The sequence below is a fragment of the Pholcus phalangioides genome, unplaced genomic scaffold (genome assembly GCF_987345545.1).
Source record: "Pholcus phalangioides strain wild (caught in Gottingen) unplaced genomic scaffold, Ppha-v1.0 ptg000012l_1, whole genome shotgun sequence".
NCBI lineage: Eukaryota > Metazoa > Arthropoda > Arachnida > Araneae > Pholcidae > Pholcus > Pholcus phalangioides.
Window position 1 is genome coordinate 17533192 of NW_028301605.1, and position 14332 is coordinate 17547523.

At 36.3% G+C, this 14332-nt stretch overlaps 1 protein-coding gene across 1 annotated transcript; it reads left to right on the forward strand.

Moving 5' to 3' along the window:
* The first annotated feature begins 225 nt into the window (after positions 1-225).
* Positions 226-13043, forward strand: ifc (delta4-sphingolipid-FADS-like protein ifc). Its single transcript, XM_089240300.1, has 5 exons — positions 226-369; positions 1986-2308; positions 2465-2672; positions 4356-4567; positions 8415-13043. Exons 1-5 carry the CDS (start codon positions 288-290, stop codon positions 8550-8552), a joined length of 963 nt encoding a protein of 320 aa, XP_089096426.1. The 5' UTR covers positions 226-287; the 3' UTR covers positions 8553-13043.
* Positions 13044-14332: the final 1289 nt, after the last annotated feature.

Genomic DNA, 14332 nt, shown 5'->3' on the forward strand with positions numbered 1-14332 from the left:
GAAACCTGCTCCTAGGAAAACCCGGCTTAAGTAAACTTTATTTATAGCTCAGTGGTGACGCAAAACAGTGAAATTTCAAAGACGTATGAGAACATTTAGAACTACATAGAAAATGAGGACGTCTAGTAACCGTATGCATGCTCCACTCACTTTTAACTTGCCCACCAGTATTGTGACGTCATAAGCATGAATCATCCACAGTCTTGAACTGGATGTTTTGAAATTTGAAGGTCTTAACTGCAACCCAGTGGTCCGGGTCGCCCCTTTTTAGAGAAGTGTTGAAAATCATGGGAGCGAAAGTATCGAGAACGGATTTCGAGTGGGTTTATACGGATGAGCCCCATGCCACAAGGAGAAAAGAAATCCTTAGTATGTGTAGTAAATTAGTAAAATTAATTATTTGTGTTAATTAAACTTTATATTCGTGACTATCAGGTCCGAAGGGCATGGGTTCGAGTCCCTAAGGACTCTTGTTATACTAATCGTTGTTGGTTAGTCAGTGAATTATAACACAGCAAATCCTTTGTGAAAAGAAAGAAGTGAAAACGTATAAATTTTCTAATTTATTGTCTTGAAGTTTTAATGTTTCCTCTTGTGTTGCTCTATGGGTTGTCACAATATAGATGTACATGTGTATATGAAAATGATTGAATAGTGTATTTGACAAGCATGATTATAAGTATTTTCTATGAGGCTGCATTGTATCTAAATTGCACCTGTTTAACTTGTTATTTCTGGCACGAGCAAGGATAAGTCTAGTAAGTTTCCATTATTGATTAGGTGGAGTTCATGGGTGAAGATGGGTCGTAACGAAGAATATCCCTTTGTTCTGTATAATCTTAGTAAAAAACAGTGAAATATTCCTAACACGTTCCGACACATGATGGGCGCTGTCTTCTGAAGATGCATATACGCAGAAGACTTGCCGGAAGTGATGCAATGCTCCTTGCCAGATCTTTTAGAGACACATTAAAACAAACTAGTGCACTCCTGGTTTAATTTCGTTTTTCCAAATTTGATCATTGGGGGATGACAATAAAGAATAGCACAACACAAATTTTTCCACTTAAACTTTCATTACAGTTAATTTACATTTAGTAACATAAATGTAAATTAACTTTAATTTGTCTAAAATTTAATTTAGGCAAATTATTTTCTTTCAATAATCCAAATAATGCAACAAATACAAATATACAAATACAATCCAAATAATGCAACAATTAAGCTTTACATTAATAGCATATCTGTGTAAATTAGATCTCGCCCGATCCACTATTAACATCAGCCCGACTAAGATATTTCTAGACATTCTGTCACTCCCGAACCACTTTTACGTGACACCACAATCGCGCCAAACAGTCCATGCTGATCTGCATCACCTTTCCGCGAACACCACAATGAGAACAGGGGTCTTCTGGGTGAGAGAGCGTCCTCGAATAAATCCATGATTGGTTGCATGAAACCAGCAAATGGGGGACCAAAGGAAGTTATTTTATGATCATCAGCATGAGTATTTCCACAAGGATCTGCAAGACACGTTTATAACGGAAGAATCTGAGTGATTATTAGCAAGGAACTATTATATCCATTTGATCATCTCGGCATGACTGCCAAAGCAACTACCGGGGGGGGGGGGGGGTAATCACATACGATCCATTATAGCATCCAAATGATCGGAAAGTGCTCTAGGCACCTTGCGTTCACTCAGATAATAACTAGAAAAGAGCAGAAGAGGAACTAAAGTAAATGTTCACAGCATACAACTAGTATTTAAGAGGTAATTACACAGGAGCCAATTGGCTTCAACATCAGTTAAACAATTCACATGTATACACATAATATTGAAAGATCATTTCAATCTGAATCTGACAATATGGATTGACAGTGATCGCTGGCACGAGATCATATTTTTGACTTATGATATTGATATAACTTTATCATCAGTATTTTCATGTATACCATTTCCATTTTCTTTCTTTTTACAGAAAAATATCCAGAGATCAAGAATCTTATGGGCTATGATCCAAACTTCAAGTATGTGGTCACGGGAATGGTCCTCGCTCAGTTCGTATCGCTATGGCTGCTTAAAGAATCGTCATTTTTTACTCTATTCCTTGCAGCGTATTGTTTTGGTGGCGTGATTAATCATTCACTTATGTTGGCGGTTCATGAAATTTCTCACAACCTCGCGTTTGGTCATTCACGTCCTATGTATAACAGGATTTTTGGGATGTTTGCAAATCTGCCAATTGGGATCCCGATGTCGATATCTTTCAAGAAATATCATCTGGAGCACCATCGTTACCAGGTAAATATTTCTAATGAAATTGCCTGAATCATTAATACTTCAAGAAATCACCTGTAACTTAAATTTGAAATAGTTTTGCCATGTTCATGTAATTTCTCAATTGTCTCTTGTTTAAGTTTATTCCTGAAAATGAGTATTTTTTTAATTTTATTTCAGGGTGACGAAAAATTAGATACTGACATACCTACGAAACTTGAAGGAATACTGTTTTGCACCACTTTCACGAAGCTCATATGGGTCTTTTTGCAGCCTCTGTTCTACTCCTTCAGGCCGTTCTTTGTCTATCCGAAGAATCCTACTATCCTGGAGGTTATAAATCTTGTGGTCCAACTAGTTTTCGACTTCCTGGTGTACTATTTCTGTGGTGAGTGCTTATTGTTATTTTTACCCAACCTTATTTGTATATCGTGCTTTCTTAAACTGTGTATGTGTTACTGCTGAAGCCAGAAGTTTGTCAGTTTGCGAACTGGCTGGTACAGTTGATCTGACCAATGTCTGAATTTCGGGCTTTCGCCAGCCCCTATATATGGATCACAAGGACATCGATATTCAGATTAATTTCTTTAATCATTAGGGTTGCTATACTTTACCTTAAAATTATCACAAAAAAATTAACCAACATGGTGATGACCCCGAATCATAGGGATGGATATATAGGGGCTGGCCAAAGTCTGGCAGAAGCTTGAATTTCGGACATTGGCATTGGCCGGGTCAACTGGGCTGGCCTGTTCGTGAACTGGCCATCTTCATGCTTTGGCAGTAATATATACATTTCCTATCTGATCATTTGTCAAGCTATGGTCATTTTTTCACACATAATGGCTAATTACACTAGGACGGAGGTCTTCCACCTGTCTTAGGTCGTGAGCTCTATCTGTATCAATCATCAAACTAAGAGCAACCTTACGGCAATTTCGACATGAGCATGCTTGAAATCTACATAATTATAAGGACTTGTATAATCCTTGGATGAAGTTTTTACAAGGTGATTGATTGATTAATTGATCAATTGCTCGCAAGGACAAAATCGAACACGAGCATTGAACACTCGTGATGCTTCCAAGAGCACCACTGTGCTCACGAGTAACAGGTTGAAGACTGGGCTAGGACATGCAGTTTATAGCAGGGTTGGGATTTCGATGACATAAACCAGTTTCTGACATGACAAGTGTCAAAAACTGGTTTAAACTGTCAAAAACCTAAATGAATGCTTTTGGATAATGTTTTCAACACAATAGGTATATAACATTATGAGAAACTTAGTTTGTTTTCATATTATAATGTTTTATTTTTAAACACCAATTTATTACAATAAATTAAATCTAAATGCAATTTTGGAATTTCTTGAGTCTACCACTAATAATATACAATTTTATGGGCCATTTTATTGAAACTACTTTCTCTCAAACCAAGCTCAACTCTAGTCTAAGGCCATAGGCAATTTACTGCAGATTTAGTTGTGCCAGAAGTGTGAGTATGTGTACCTAACAGTCTGAGTGCATATATAATGCTGTTTGCGAATTTTTTTTTTTCAGTGGTGCCATCTATATTACAAATTATCTAAACTACTGATTACCTGTGTTCAATTGATGATGCAAAATATCAGAACTGTTTACTCAAAATATGCATGATAGGGCATCAGGGTTAGGTTTTTGACATCAGAAACAAACTCTGTATTAGGGATGTCAAAACTAATTTTTAGTGTTGTCAAATATATTTTTTTTTAACCTGACATGTTAAAAATGTAGATTAAAATGTTTTGTGTTTTGAATTATAATTATTGAGTATGAAATATATATTTTGATATTAAATTTTGTTTTTGATCTACCCAAAATTTTATCTCATTAGAAATTCTCGTGCAGCATCTGTTAATACACTGAACTAATCTTCTCTTTCATCCCCACTGAGTTTTTCCCTTCGAGATTTCATATTTGCTCCTCTAATTTTAATATATGATGAATGTGAAGTTGCGAAAACCTGACTGTGTTTTTATACATAGTAGCTTAAACTTGCTGTGGATAAAATTGTTTATGCATATGTTTTACAGGCATTCACATGGTTTACTACTTGCTTGCCGGCTCTCTTTTGGCAATGGGCCTGCATCCTGTAGCTGGACATTTCATATCAGAGCATTATATGTTCAAGAAAGGTTATGAAACTTACTCATACTATGGTCCCTTGAATTTCATCACGTTCAACGTCGGTTATCATACGGAGCATCATGATTTTCCCAGTGTTCCTGGTTCAAGACTACCGCAAGTGAGTTCATTTATTTGTATATCAAAGATTGTATATAACCAATCTCTGATATTTCTTTTTTGTCTGGAGAAAGTTTTGCTTTGCAAAAAAAGCACTTGGATTTATGATGGGCTTATATTTGTGTATAAAGAAAGTGTGCTCTGATAATGACCGCTGTACATGATAATTTATTGAAATTAATGATACTTTATTCCATAGTTTTCCCAAGCTAACTTGCTCAGAAAGTCTTTTTTTTTTCTCATTGCCTCTCTTCCTGAGCGATTCCATATTATCATGTATTGTATCTGTAACAAGTATTGTTCCCCCAGTACATTCCAACCCCCCCCCCCCCATGGAAGGTATATAGCCCACTTTGGGAATGCTGCTTTACTTTTTCATGTGATTTCAATTCATGTTTATTTTCTGCTTGTTAGTTTTGATTTAAAGCATTTAAATACTATGATACCCTGTTGCTGATAGATGGCTTTTAAGTTTGAATCAGTCTTCAGTGAATGCTCAAAGAGGTGATAGAGCCCGAAAAATCTATTTGTCAATGAACAGCGGCTCTAAAAATCCAACAAAGTATTTACTTGTTTTATTTATACAGCAAAAGATGCCTAACATACTGGGATTACATGCCGCAGAAAAGTGAAGAATCAAATTACATTGAACTGCCTGAATCCCTCTTTGTGCCAGTTCTTCAATCCTGCTGTGATACCAGTTCTCCTCTGAGGTGGAGTACTCATTCACTATGGCTTCCACATCTTCCAAGTTGCCGAAATGTTGCAAGCTCGTATGAGAATCTGGATCTAAGTATAATCTTGAGTAATTATCAAATCTAAGGGTTGAGATCTAAACTAGATGCAGGAGGCAACATTAACAGAACAGAACCAAAAGTTTTTCTACCAATTTTTGCCATTAACACGGTTTAAAAACTGACTTCAGAGACTTCTAAAGCCTATGGGAAAAAAAATCTGCGTCAGTTCCTGCAAACTAAACTTGAAATGACCTGTAGGGTCATTTCATATTAGCACAGAAACTTTGACAAATGATGTAAAGGAAGAAAAAAGTAGAAGAATGTCACATAAATTTGTCAAATAAATGTAAACAGCCAGCTTCAAAGGCAATGATAACAGGATGAACCAGACGCATTTCTTTCTCAAGAGGGTTGCAAGATCAGCAATGTGTAGGGTACAAAATGACACCACCATGCCTGCCAGAAGGGTTAACACATTAAAAGAGCCATATTACCATTGCACGTTTGCATGTGGATTATATTGTCGCGATGCCGGATCACAATATATTTTATGTTACATGAAATAAACTATACTCATTGAACATACTCAGGTGACATTACGTTGTTCCACAATTACATTTTATCTTCAAAACAATTTGAAATACAAACATATTTTCCACTTAACCTGCGACTTTGGTTGTTAAATAGAAATTTAATTAAAACGAAAAGCAAATTCACATTACAGAAAGAATCATACTAAAAACCACTCAAATGGAAATTATAATAAAAGCTGGGCTAATCTCACCAAAAGCCACTCAAAATACAAAAAACAACACCCGCCCACCATCATTCTCTGCCCTTGGAAGCACCCAGTGGCAGGAAAACTCTGTTCTATTTTGTTACATTTTTAAATTGAGTTTCAAAGCAATTTGGATTGGTCCAGCCGGATCTCTTTACTCTAAAAGTTCCTGCCAAGAAGCATGTGATACACCTAGATTTAAAAGCAATCTGACAGAGATGCTATTTTCTGATTATCTCATGGCCATCTGTATCAGCCACATTTACCTCAAGGGGTCTCAGCACTTTGAACAGCATCTGGTACAGGTTATTTGATGTACGTGCTGCAAATGCCAGCAATATCGTCATCGTGATTGTAAGTTTTGGCACCATTCTCATCTTTAATTATTTTCATTCCTTTGCTTGTAATAGTTCCTTCAGAGAATAAGTTCCTCTTTAGGCTGGCACATACAGTATATTGTAGTCGAGCCCTCGACCCATGTACTGTTGACATATTTCAATTTCTTTACCTCGCCCTTTTCCCTCTATGGGGACCTCGGTATTGTTGCCGAGGCGAACTTGGTCACCACAATCCAACCATTGAAAGTTACATAAAATTTTATGATCAAAGGTCATTTGTGCAGACGCACCACTATCGAGGATCCATTTATCCCCGAGGTTGACTTTGGTTCGCCTTTAGCCTTGAATGACTTGCTGAAAAATTCGGCTTAATATGATTCGCGAAGAATGCAGACTCATTTTGCTCGTTCTTAGGTAACTCGATTTCTTCAATGAGCCTGGTTGTTAAGTTGACTATATTTTGCTTGCTTTCATCCAATGATAGCCATGCTTACCGAAAGTTCCGATATTTTGCCGTAAGAGTTCCTGGAGTTATTGTTATCAGTCTAGCATCGCTGATGCTTTCACCAGTTTTCCTTATTTGATGGCCAAGGTTCTCGACTTTAGCGATGTACCGCACTACAGTATCGCTTGGATCCATTTTCATTTGTTGGAATTTGTCCAACAACATTATCTTGTTGAAATCTGATTTCTGCTGGAACACTGTGTCCAACTTCTTTAGTATCTCTGCAGAACTGGTGCAGCTTTTGATGAGCATGATTTGTTTCATGTCCATCGCTGCAGTGATGGTAAACATCGCCACTTCATCGCTTCTTTCCCATCTTTCAAGACCGTTTCAACGTCAGGCTTTGCTCTAGTTCCTCTCACAATGGCGTATACATCTTTTGCCTTCGGGGCACATCCTATTTAGAATCTCCACTGTGAATAATTATCACCATTGAATTTACCCATGGTGGAAACGTCCACTCCGGCCATTGTACTTATAGTAGCAGGAAGGCAACTGCTGGTGTGTTACTGTCGCAAGTATTATAACTAAAAATCCAAAAAAAAAACTTAGTTTCATGTCTGGGTGTGTCCTGGGCCCCATAACCTATGAAATTCTTTACTAGTAGACTTGGTTCTAGAGATTAACTTAGTTTAATATTCAATTATGGCTATTACAATAATGCAGTACACACCACTGTCACACTGTGATGATCAGCATTTAAAAAAAAACGTGAACAGGACAAATTCGTTGCCAGATTTAGCGCACACATTCTTGGCTTTTCTGACAAGGGATAATTTTTTTTGTGAGGAACTTTGATAATACATTTAACAGTCCCTGTGTGCAAAAGCTCCAGTTATTGAAATGCAGATTCTGCTGTGAGAAAAGTCATTTGCAAAAAATTTCATATTTATAAATGAAATATTTATTGAGATATTAAATCCCATCTTTTGGTTAATTATCACTGTGTTGACAAACTTTCTTCCGCTAAAAAGGTGTAATTTTTAGCGACTGCACAGAAATAGAATGAACACAGGGTCATAAAAGTTTTCTATTTTTTTATGTATATGATCCCTTAAAAATTTAAGACATTTTGAGAGTATATTCCTAAAATCAACGATTGCAGAAATATCCATATCCCAAACAATTTGGGACACCCTGTAAATCTAACTACCCTTTCTAGTGGTTAATATTCCAGTGGTGATTTGCTTTGTCACACATGCTTTACTGTAAACCAGTGTTTCCCAAAGTAGGCAATATTGCCTCCTGGTGGGTGATAGAAGCTATGTACTTCACTTGAGTACCTATGGGTTCACTTGAGTTGGGGGGGGGGGGGGAGAAAACGATGAGAAAAATAATTTCTGATGAAGGGCACAATGGAACAAAAGGTTTGGGAAATGATGATGTAAACAATGCTATTATGCCAATATTGCATAACTATTCACATTGACATATTGTGATTAAATCATTGTTTAAATGAAAATATTTTTCTCGTATTTCAAAAATTTCAGGTGAAAGCAATTGCCAAAGAATATTACGAGGATCTACCGCAACACTCTTCATGGACCAGGGTGCTGTATGATTTCATCACAGATCCAGACATCGGCCCATATGCACGAATGAAGAGAAAGCACAGGGGACTCGACTAATCAGGCACACTTTTGTAGAAAATGAAGAAAATCTAGCTAAACATGCGACTATTTTTTATAACAGAATACAACATTTCTATTTATGTAAATATGTATAAGTGTGCTCTGGTCTTACACCCTTTGTAAACCTAGCTCCTCGGGAAAGTCATTATAAATAATCCTCTGAGAGTATGTTGTTGTTTTGCAGGAACAAACTTGCTGGGAAAGTTTGAAATTTCAATAATTTTGTCAAATTTCTGCTGCAAGCATTGTGTTTTGTCAATAAGCATCTAGTGCTAGTTCATATGTGTAACCATGTTAAAATCTGTTTTGTAAAAGAAAAAACGCTGCATGAAAATTTTAACGTATTGTCTGCTTCATCCTGCATCGTGGGCCGCAACTAGATGCTTGGTCATCTGGGGGTGAGCCAGCACCTCCTAGAAATAGAAGGTCTCCGCACGTTGCTTGTGATGTCACGCAAGTAGTCCATCCTTATCAGAATATTCAGAGAAAAATTCCCTGCATGTGCTAGTATCATCATTGCGCGGAAAAGAAATGACCGTGCACAGAATTGCTGATTTCTATGCCCCCACATCCAATCACCATGCAGTATTTGTGAGCCAACCCGGAAGATTTTATGCCAAAATAAGAAAGGAAATGGGATGCTGTGGTTCAAAATGTGGCAAACTTGCTAGGTAGTCTTACCAGACTATTCTCATGACATTCAGATGAACTTGTAACCTATGCGGAGGCCTTCTATCCCTAGGAGGTGCTGGGTGAGTACACATTTTGGCACCCGCTCCCTTGTAATGTTGAAGGAGAGATTGAAGGGTGAAACTTGCACCCCCCCCCCCTGCTCTGGCACCAGACCTGCCTGCTTTACCCCTCTCTAGTTGTGGCCCTGGCTTCATAATTTTTGTAGCTAACTCACTTTTTCTACATAGGTTTAAATTTTACTGTGTGCCTTTGCTGTTAAGACTTAGTAATAGTTGAAGTCATACATTGCACGTGCTGTTCACAACCTTTACATTCTATTTATTTTAAAACTATTCATTATTTCTGTTAAGCTGCGGCAAATAGGAAGTTGTCACGGATCAGAATCTCAACCATTGTTTTACTTTTGGTTTGAAGATTAAAGAAATAAATAACGAGAGCGAAAAACTAGTCATTCCAGTTTAGCATCTCAAACGCACAGGGTACCATTCAGTGAGGTTGAAAACGGTTATTATACCATGGTCTCAAAAGTTCGAAATGTCTTTCTATAAGCTATTGAGTGAAAGGGGGAAAGAAGACTTGATTTCAAATTCATCAAAGTATTCCCTATTTCCCCCCAACTTCAAGCTATCTTTTGAGCATTTTTGAATTTTTGTCATGTGTTGAACTTATGATGGTTTGAAGACTAACATGTTATCTGTGCTTTTCACAACGCCTACATTTTACAAGTTATTTTCATAGAATTTTTTGAAGAGCAAAAAACTATGTCACTGAGATTATGGAATGTCTTATGAGTTTGGTGAATGTAATAGAACATCCCAACCAGTGTTTGCCAGTATGCATTTAGATGTGCATTTCATGCATGAAAATTCAATTTTACTCCTCTAAATTTTGTTAAGGAGTGAAAATACTCCTTCAAATTTTAAGCGATTTTTTAATGAAGTTAGTTAGCCCCTGTTAGTCAGCCCCACTTACATAGGCGTAAATGCTTCTGATTTACCTGGAAGCCCCTTCGAACAAAATTGCACTCTTAAACATGCATTCATCAGAAATTGTCAACTTCTGGGATGACATAAGACAGGGGTTTTCAACGCATGGCTTGCAGAGCTTTTCTTCGTGGCTTTCCTATCATTTTCAGAAAATGGTTATATCATTGGGAAAACAATTCTAGAATAAATGAAAGAAATAATTCTGGACCAAATTGATGGTAATTCAGAATTACTAATTTATTTATTACTACATTTATAAAGAAATAATTTAAGAATTTCGAAACACATATTTTCAGAATTAGTGAAAAAAAAACCAGTGAGAGAAATAATTTGTAATTTCATAATCAACAATTACATAATTATTAAAAGAAATGATTTCTAGATATATTTACAAGGAAAATAATTTCTGCAATAAATAATTGCAGAATAATTTAAAGTGATTAGGATGGACCATGAATCATTAGCAGACCGTTAATCGACTGCTTTTACAAGGGGACACTTCTAGGTTATGGTGTCACAGAATTTTTCTCTAATAGGGTTAATAAATGTAATAGCTTACTCCTGGGAGTAGTAAATTCTAACACAATTGACACGTTTAAAAGGAAATACGATAAATATGTTTGGGTAAATCGAGAAGCTATCCATACTTAGAATAAGACAACCATAAATACGTTTTTTGGACATTATATATACATGATAAAATATTATACATTGTTTCTAGTTTTAGTAATTGCATTTTTAATTGGATTGCTGTATTTTAGTAATATATGACATCCGTACTTGTTATGGGCATCTTTTTCTCAGCCACCTCATTGGGCATTTTGCCCGTTGTGGCTTTGTATTTGTATTAAAATTAACCAGAATTAATTAATTTAATCAATAGGTAATTAATCAAAAACTTTCCAGAGTTAGTGAAAAAAATTAATGAGAAAGAAATAATTTCAGAATAAATGTCTTCAATATATACAGTCAAACCTCGTTAGTGCGTCACCCGGTTAACAAGTCACTCCGCTTACCGGATTACTTTTTGGAAGTCCCAATTGTCTTCAGGCAGGAATCGGCACAGCTATGGCTTACTCCGTTTAACGAGTCACTCCGCTTACTAAGTCATATTTTTGATCTCCCAAGAGTGACTCATTAACGAGGTTTGACTGTATATTATTTTCGTCCCTGTTTAACTCGGGGGGGGGGGGGGCTTTTATTAAGATGTCACTAAATTACATTAGAGTTGGTGGTTCGCAGGCTTCGTGGAAAGGTTCAATTTGGCCTGCTGTGTTTGAAAGGTTGAAGATCCCTGACCTAAGATATTGATATTAAACATGCAAGTGAAACATTCATGTATGTTATGTTAATCATTTGTTGAGTGCTCAAATGAAGAACATCTATATTTTAAAAGGTCAATTGGGGAGCTTATTTTCAAAAGGGAACATTTTTCCACTTTTGCTTAACTTACAGTAGATGTAAAAACATTTTTTCTCCAGAATGGATTGCTTTGCAAAAGTAGGAAACAGCCCAACAGATAGCATAAAGGAGTAGTATAAGAATATTTAAATATGTTTCTTGATCAACATTCAAAGGGGTTATCTATATTCAAATTTTAGAAATGTTCTGTCTTGAAAGAAAATTAATGGAAAATATTACCTTTTAATCAAAATTGAAGCTGGTTAAGTTTTAAAAATTGGAAAATTTTCCACTCTACCCGTTGATTCCAGGTTTCATTTAGCCAAATAAGGTAGCCTTACTTCTTTCTCGTGAATAACAAACATGATCATTCTGCAGTGGAACCTCACATAACGGACACTCCTGTTAGCAGACACCTCCAGCAATGGATACTTTTTAAATTACATTGACAGGACTTGTTGCATTTTACAGTGAAGTGAAAACACACTTCCCTCAGTGAACACACATTAACAAACACTCCTTGTTAGCAAACAAAATTTTTGGTGCCTTGGTTGTTCAATATCGAGAGGGTTCTACTGCAGAATACGACTTTGAAAGTGCTTCTGAAAAATGTGCAGTTTTGAAAAAAAAATCCCTTGACACCCCCAATAGGAAAACTGCTTTGTTATGTTCCTTTTTGAATGAAAAATACTGAATGCGATGTCAATGAACTAGGTGGATATGTTCCCTTTGGTAGAAACGACTAACTTTGAATATTCAGAAACCATTGAGAAGTTCATTTCGAAAAAAAAGTGGAAATATGTGCCCTTTTGGAAATAAAAATTGTGAGATGATCCAAAAATTCTAATGTAATGGGTTTGAGATCATGTAATTATTTTGTCTGCTGCTCTGTCTTTCTTTGTACGTATTACATTTGAATTCATCATTAGTTTTAATTAATGTTTCAGTTTGCAATGAATCGAAAAAATTCATAGGGAGGAAAAGGAAAGAAATTTATTGTAAATTTTTTCTTTATTTCGATGTTCAATTTTGTATTATCCTACTTAAAAGGTTTTTTTAAGTGCCAAAAATATATTGAAGCAAAACATTTTTATTAAGTACATCATATAACACCTCTCCCCAGTGAAGTACCGAGTAAAAAAGTTGACAGACTCAAAAGTTTTCAGTACTGATCGATTCATGATAAATGAACATGGACTGTAACACGATTCGAATTGCCTAAATGAAAAAAATGGTATCTTTTTGAAAAAGTCAAGAAGTAAAGATTTAAATATATTTGTGGTTTTCCCTTAGCATCGTAAAAATTGTGCAAAATCCTCTGTTTATTTACCCCTGAACGCCATCGTAACTGTTTTGTATATTTTGAAAAAGCTATTGAGCAATTTAATAAACTGTTTTGCTAATTACAGTGACATCTCGTGTGAAGCAATTTTCTTTCTAATGAAAAGTATGTGTGCAATATATCAGAGGGGCCAGCATTTTGTGCAGCCCCTGACCAGGTAAAAACCTTGTGTATTAAATTGAATTAATCATCATTATTTCAGCAATTGGTTCCAACCACTGACTTCTCCTGGTGGACGAAAATGATTTACTATGTTCTCACCATACTGACTTTTTGAACACACAAATTGCCCTTAAGGTCTATTCACAACATCTGTCATGATTCATCTCTGTCTCATGTGTCAGCTCAAAAACATGTTTCCCCCACTACACTTATTAGCAGCAGAGGGAAGAATATTTTCTTCACGAGGCAGAGACGAGCTGTGACGTGTGTGTTATAGACCTTTAAAGTTTGGAATGCAATTATTTTTTGTATTTCTTCCTGCTACCTTGTTGGACAAGTTGTCTTCGTATTTGTAGCTGAATACATATTTGGTGATCTGCTCACTGTGAATAAACTTTTTCGAAGTGGATGCCAAATTCACAACTTTAACAAACTAGACTATGCAGATCAAAATAGCATTATGTATATGAGAGCGGGACACTACGGAAAGCAGATGAGAAAATAATTTATTCCTTCGAACTTTGGTGCTGGAGGAGGATGCTTAGAATTCCGTGCACAGCTAAACGGACTAACAAATTGGTTATCGAAGTCAAGGTTGACTATTCTCAAGAAGCAACAGTCACTAAACAGAAATGTTTTTATTTTGGCCATGTAATACGTACAGAAGGCTCACTAGAAAAAATGGTAATGCTTGGGAGAATGGAGTGAGGGAGAGGCAGACCAAGCACCAGATGGATATAAGAGGTGTTGCAAAGCACTGGAATGAAGCTAGCACAACTGAGACATGCTGTGAATGACAGACCTGCTTGGGGAGCTATGATCTATAGCAGCGGTTCTCAACATTTTTTGACTCGCGGAGCCCCTTAGGCCAATTTTTAAATTATTCATCAAAGTTATTTGATGATTTATTTTTACTATTTAAAAATATTTATAATTTTTTTAAATTTTACTGGTTTTTTTTTATTTTCCTTGAGCGGCCGCAGATCCCCTGGGGAGTGCACAAGGAGCACCGGTTGAGAACAGCTGATCTATAGAGTCGCCAGGAGTTGAAATCGACTCGATGGTCCCTAACAACATGTATATATAAGATAGTCCGGTTCATATGATGCTATTGACCACAGGAGTTTGACTCCCGAACATGATAATTATTTGCGCCGAAAACAGCATTCATTTTCGAATGGCAAGTTGGTGAA

Coding starts and splice junctions, on each gene's coding strand:
- ifc (XM_089240300.1), top strand. CDS start 288: ATGGGAGCGAAAGTATCGAGAACGGATTTCGAGTGGGTTTATACGGAT. Junction 2,309..2,464: donor TGGAGCACCATCGTTACCAG/GTAAATATTTCT, acceptor ATTTTATTTCAG/GGTGACGAAAAATTAGATAC. Junction 4,568..8,414: donor CTGGTTCAAGACTACCGCAA/GTGAGTTCATTT, acceptor CAAAAATTTCAG/GTGAAAGCAATTGCCAAAGA.